This window comes from Egretta garzetta, unplaced genomic scaffold (genome assembly GCF_000687185.1).
Source record: "Egretta garzetta isolate BGI_Z169 unplaced genomic scaffold, ASM68718v1 scaffold232, whole genome shotgun sequence".
Lineage (NCBI taxonomy): Eukaryota > Metazoa > Chordata > Aves > Pelecaniformes > Ardeidae > Egretta > Egretta garzetta.
Genome location: NW_009258959.1, coordinates 364,738 through 371,255, shown reverse-complemented (window position 1 = coordinate 371,255; position 6,518 = coordinate 364,738). Strand labels below are relative to the sequence as shown.

Sequence of the window (6,518 nt, the reverse complement as noted above, 5' to 3'; positions counted from 1 at the left end):
TCTTGCCTTTCCCACCCCTTTTACCCCCCCCCCATCCTCCATAATGTGCTACAGCGTGTGGGTTTCAGTGCGCCGATTCACCGGGTAGTGTCTAGCATACACACTGGGCTTTAGGCTTCCTGTGCATTTGGGTACGTCCTCGTGGATTGCCTCCTACTTCCCAGCGTGGTGGGGGGGAAAAAAAACATCTGGGAGTGTGATCTGGGAAAAGAGTAGGGACAGGATCTCCCCTTCCGGCTGGCTTGGATAGGAATTAGGGCAGACGAGCTTTTCTGCGATTGTGTAACCTTGCAAACCTGGAGAAGGCATGGCTGGGTCAAGCTTGGGGGCGCAAGCTGCTGTATTTTTGCCTGTAGGAAACACCCAATAAGAGACTTTGTAGTTGTAACTTGCAATAAATAAGTGGAAATAGTCCTGTGTATGGTCTGAAAAAAATGCAGTATTGGGGCTTCTATGTAGCAACCTGAGAGCAAGCACATTGGCAGGGAAATGAAAAACAAAGCAAAGCGATGCAGCCGCTGCCCTTGCTGGTTTCAAATAACTGGCACTTAGTGATGCGCAGCTTCCTCTCATTTCGATAACCGTGTCATTATGTGCTGTGCGATGTCTCTCAGTGCCTAGCAAGGCTCACCTAACACATGCTTCAATGCTCATGGGATCACATCAGTTACTTCTTTAAATAGTATTAACCTGATGATATCCCTTAAAGAGAAGAAATAGCCTCCAAGTCTGGGCTGGGAGCAGGCTGTGAAACTTGCTGATTAGCAGACATAAATACGAGTATAACTATAAATACATTTGTTTTTCAGCGTGCCCTTACCCAGGTCAGCCGAGAGAGAACTAAAGTATCATGGAGGAGAGGAGCTTCAGAAAAGGGTCATTAGGAAGCCAGGTAACGGCAGCTCTAAAGCTTTGTATTTAAACAAGAAAGTGGAAGTGAGCCCAGTCCCACCTCTCTGTGAGTCCCTTGGCCTGCTGTGGGAGCTGATGGGTGCCAGCCCTGGTCATAACTGGGAGAACCTTCAGTGGGTAACTCTCTCTGTCCCAGCCCTATGTGCTGATGCAGAAGCACCAAGAGAAGTGGGAGTTCCTCGGTTTGCTTGGTACAGGATATTCTAATTCCAGAAGTTGGCTCAAAGCCCCCTTCGTGATCCCCAGAGGAGCAGGGGGGAGGGGGGCACAGCCATTTCTGTCATGCAAGAGTGTTGAAGGGACCTCAGATTTATCTTTCTAGACGCCCATCTGCTCTTTGGCCTCCAGGCTGACACCCCTATGCCACTTCTCTGTGAAGTGCTGAGCAAAGCCATCCTTCTAGCTAAGGAGCGGATGACCTGCTGCGGTTGAAGCACCTAGCAGTCATCCAGGGCAGGGTTAGGCAGGGCAGAAGTGCACAACTCCATACCATCTCTGTTCTTACGTGCTGTCACGGTTCTGCTCTGCTCCCAGAGCTGTAGAAGGGACTGGATCGCAGAATTGGCCCTTCATGCTCTGTTACATACCACTGAGGACAGAAGAGAGAAGCAAGGAACAACTGCAGAGTGACCAGAGCAGCTCGGGCACAGTGCCACGTAGCATCAAAGCAGGAGAGAAGTTAAATGGCAGAGTTAAGTGCGCAGAAGCATTTGGGATGGAAAGGTGGGGGGCTCGTGCCTTTGCAGGGCTGATGGTAGCAGCAAGGTACTCAGCAGGAGGCTTAACTCTAGTGCAGGCATCAGCCTGAACATCTCAGCTGAGGCTGCCAGTCGCTGAAACAGTGCATGCCAGTTCCCTTCCACTCCTGGTGACCCTCTTGCGCCAGGCTCCCCTGTTCCTCTCTGGAGGTGGGTTTGTGCAATAAGTATTTTGGGGTGAGGTAAAGTGTATGCTGGTTTCTCATCATAATGCACCCTGGTCTGAATAGCACCCATAGTTCAAGAAGGATACAAAATAGTGTTTCCCCTTTTTTGAAATCTCCCACTAAAAAAACACACAAACCAAAGCTCTGGGGAAAAAAAACAAAACAAAACCCTAACTACAACTCATCACGCATCTTGTCGCCTTTGGGCCTCACGAGCCTGCCAATGAAGAGAATGGAGTTGGTTTTACTGTCCTTGATCATGAAGATGAAGGGGTGGTCAGCATAGAAGAGCTTGGGGTTCCTCATCTCCTCTCGGCCATAGATGTCAGCATCGTAGGGGTTCCCTTCTGTGTCCCATTCAAGGGCAGCAGCGTGGAAGACGTTGGACAGGTAAAGGTCTTTCTTGCCAGAGATCTTTGACAAATCAGCCTTGGTTTTGTCAATGGCTTCTGTCAGGCCCAGATCAGCCAAGTGTTTCTAGGAGGAGAAGAGAGGTTAGCAACCCTCCCAGGTGACGCAGTTCAATTCTTTCCAGCCATGGTTAGACTACTGCTGGAAAAAGGATGACTGGCATAGATAACCCATCGTCCCACTATCTTCCCTCCCACCCCAAAGAACTGTAAGGCCCAACTGTTTTCTTTAAGGACCTCCTTTACCTGAAGGTCGTGGCTGACTTCCAGGATGACTTTAGGCAGCGAGATGGCTACTGATCTCTTCTTCATCTTGCCAGCCCAGGCTTTTAGCTGTTCCCTGTTCAGTAGTTTCTCAACCCTCTCCAGAGGCTCCACGTGGTTTGGCATGATAAAGATCATGCTGGAGAGCTTGTGAGCAAGTGGCATCTCTACTACCTGGAGCTTCTCTGCCTCATCATCATAGTAATTGTAGAGACCTTGAAATCAGAAGCAGGAAGCGGTGAGATGGGGAGCAGAGGCAAAGCTACCCACGACCTTGTTGTGAATTCACCCTGGATTTTCCCTGACCAGCAAGGGATGTGGGTGTGAAGACTTTTGGGAACCGGCCCAGCATGATTGGAGTTGGCAACAACTCAAAACTGTGGCTCTCATTTGTGTGATGAGCTAGGATTTATTCCTAACAGCCAACCACCCAACAGTAAACATGGATTCTCTCAACTTGCAGAAAGATTGAATCAGCAGAACGAGTGCACTCTGCTTTGTTCTCTCTCGCTCATTGACCATGAGACAAAACAATCTTGGAAGCAGTTGGTGGAAAACTGGGTAACGAAGCGTCAGCGAGCGTAACTCCAGTTGGGCTTGACATGGGGCAGGAGGTTTGCAGCTTACCTGTGCGATGCATCATGGGAACTCCCACAGTGTAGGAACGGGTCACCATGAAGCCACGGTTGTCCACCATCTTGTGATGGAACTTCTCATCCCAGTGAGCTACAGGAGAGAGAAATTCAGCTTGTAAGAAAAGGGAATGGGTGGTAATTTCATGCACAGTTCTTAACTACTTGCTCTGAAAAAGAGCATGCCTCCAGTGGACCCAGGATTTGTTCACCTTCCCATTTGGGCTGCTGTGTATTGGCTGAGGGTAGGTTTTGGGTCACTTGTATCAAGAATTGAAGGTAGAACTTACGCTTGAAGAACATGGCATTGACAATGAGGGCCCCATCAGTTTTCTCGACGTCTTTCGTGACCTCTGGGAGTTTCCCATCCGTGGTCTGGGCTGCCCACTCGTTAATGGATTTCAGGGCGCTCCTCTTGTCTCGGAAGTTGATCTTGGAGTGCTCGTAGTTGTAGTGTTTCTTGCTGTTCTTCACAAACTCATCAACAAAGTTGATGGAGGCGGGGCCGTACAAGCGGTTGCCGATCTTCCAGGTGACATTGCGGGCTGTGCTGTTGCTGACCTCATTCAGGAGCTCAGACAACCCACTGTGCATGTAGTCATCATTCAGTTTGTCTGCGCTGAGCACTGCCTTGGCTTGGGAGGCGGTTGTGGCCTTGCCCCCCAGGGACACGAGGCCGAGGGAAGAGGCCACGACCACGGGGGACAGCAGGATGTTCTCCATTGTCTTGTCTTTCGCCATGGCATGGTAGAGGTTGAAGGCCAGCGTCGTGCTGCGGTCAGCCAGTGTTGTTGCCTTGTCGCTCAGCTTCCTGTCCTCCGAGGGCACGGCTGCGGCGAGGCCGCAGAGAGCAAGCACCAGAATAATCCACATGGCTTCAGCAGCACCCAACAACTCTGAGGACCTGCTGGACAAGAAGAGCTCACCATCAGCATGATTCAAACCCTTCCTGGAGCATTCAGAGACCCCAGGGGCTCTTCCCATGAAACCCCCTCCAGTGATAGGCAGAGCATCTGCACCAATGCTTCACTTGGGGTGCAACCACCCCAAGTCCATGCTGGGCTTTCCCCTGAGCAACAATTCATCTTCAAGAGTCCAGGCTGCGCTCTGGCAAGATGGGCCTTTGCATTTTGCATGAAAGCTTCCTTTTTGAGCAATTTTACCATATTACTATATGTTCATGTACAGTGAATGATTTAAGGAGGGGCCAGGGAATGGAAGCAACAGATGCTTCTGTCCCCAGAGTAGCAGGTTAAACCTCTGCCCTGGTCAGGAAAAGCTAAAAGCGGGGTGTTTCTGCTGCCCCAGGGCCATCTAGCACCGTGCTGCCCATGGATCCAGGGGCTGTTGTGGTCATTGTACAGCAGCGATTGTCCTCTCTGGGGACCCCAACTTGGTACCCAAAATGCTCCAGCTTTCTAGACGCTAGATGGAGCACATGAGCTTCCACCAAGCTAAGTCAGAGGGGCCCCTTGAGAAGATCCAACGCTGTCTGGTCAGCTCTGTCTGACTTAGTTTTGCCTGTACAGCCCCACCAGGGAAGTACCAGGAGAAAGGAAGGTGGTGGACCCTTCCTTTCCCCCAGCAGACCCCTCCTGTCCCCCAGCAGAGCCCCTTCCCAATACGTTCCTGCATTAGGAAGAATCGCATCGCAACGTAGGTGCTCACATCCCCAGTGAGGGCTCCAAGCTGCTAGCTTTCATAAATCTGCAGACTGACCTGTCCTAAATCCCGTGCATGAAAGCTCTTTGGAGCTCATCCCGCCTGCCTCCGAGGCTATAACCTGTCCCCAGCCCTTCCCTCCCTCCTGACTTCACACTGCTCGCAGCGAACCTTCCTGACGCCAAATCCCCGGGGCTTAAATTCCACCTTCGTGCCCCAAACCAGCTTTTCCTCGACAGGCTGCGTGGCGCCCAAGGCTACAGTGGAATTACGTTCCTCCGTCCTCTCCTCCCGCCCTGCTCCTGGCCAGCCTCGGAGGCCGTCCCTTGCATGCCGAGACAAGAAAGGGCTGCAAGGGGGCAGCTTCAGGGTTAAAGCAGCCGGAGCAGGAAGCGAAGGGCCCGCTGGGATTACATATGGAAGGAAACACGCACATAGCCCGAAGCAAAGAGAGTGCGCAGCTGCACCAGGGACCCTTTGCCAGAGTGGGAATTACGTAGCCTGGGAGAGGGAAGCGATTCGTATCCTAAAATCCTTTTGGGAGCGAGCCTTCCGTTGAAAGGAAGAGCCATCCCGGCTCCCTAGGAGCAAGGATTTGTGCAACAAGCCTCAAAACTGCCCTTGAGGCACTTTTAAGGTGCAGACAGCATCGGGCGCGGCAAGCATTTAAAATCTGAGGGTTTTCCTTTTGGGTTTTTTCTTCCCTTTTATTTCTAAAGATACCTTGAAATTCTTTCATAGTGAGGTCAACGTTTGCCTTTTTCATTCTGAAAGAAAACAGATACATGGAGTAGTTCTCTTGCGAGCAACGGGCGGCCCGCGCCGCTTACATCCTCAACTTAAAAAAGGTTCATTACTTCAGAGGCTGCTGAGAAATTTGGCCGGGTGCGCTGGGCTGCGATGAGTAATGCAGCCCGCGGCGGTTAAAATAGAGAAATTTTGCCCATCCTTGGATTACAGCTGATTATTGGTGAATTCATAACCCAGGGTGAAAATAGAGGGATATTGGGGGGAATGCACAGCCAGTAACATCTTCTTGGGCGTTTGTAGGGCCCAGCCCTGCAAGGGGCCGCCCCGTGCCAACGTGGCATTCCGCAGACCTCCTCGGGGCTGTTGGGGACCCCTCTTCCTGGCAGGATTTGGAGATGCCATCGCCCAGGACAGCCAGCCAGAGGCACGCACCCCCCCCAGAGGCACGCACCCCCTCCAGCACTGCGTTTCTCCCATCACCCAGACAAAACCACAGGATGGAGGCATGCAAGGAAAAGGCCATCTCCGTGTCAGCGGAGGGACGTGAGCTTTGTTCGGGCAGGCAGAGGGACGGGGTTAGGCAGTCTTGTCGCAGGGAAGCTGTAGCGAGAGCTTTTCCTCCTGCGCTGGGCTGGTGCCCAGGGTCCCGCAGGCTCCCAGGCTGGGCAGGAGCAGGGGCTGGAGGCTTTGTCCAGCCAGGGCTGCTCCAGGAGGGACCACTTGGACCAACTTAGTGCTTCCCTTATCCCCCCCTCTTCTCTTTCTTCACCCCCTGCAAGTTTCTCCTGGGTGCAAGAGCAGGGTGCAGCTTCGCTGCAACCGTCTCCCACAAACTGGAGTTGTGGGGGGGGGATCTTTTAATGTCTTTTCTCCAAAATCAGAGCCAGCTCATCGGGCAGCCTGTACCCTGCACACATCCCCAACCTACCCCCCCATACATCCCCCCCACATGCAACCCCCTTT

General features: G+C 52.3%; 1 protein-coding gene across 1 annotated transcript; it reads right to left on the bottom strand.

The window, feature by feature from the left end:
- Nucleotides 1-2,011: 2,011 nt before the first annotated feature.
- On the bottom strand, nucleotides 2,012-4,043 carry SERPINH1 (serpin family H member 1). Its single transcript, XM_009634577.2, has 4 exons — nucleotides 3,434-4,043; nucleotides 3,139-3,237; nucleotides 2,494-2,726; nucleotides 2,012-2,314 (listed from the first exon to the last, which is right to left on the bottom strand). The coding sequence occupies exons 1-4, from the start codon at nucleotides 4,014-4,016 to the stop codon at nucleotides 2,012-2,014; spliced, it is 1,218 nt and encodes a 405-aa protein (XP_009632872.1). The 5' UTR covers nucleotides 4,017-4,043.
- Nucleotides 4,044-6,518: the final 2,475 nt, after the last annotated feature.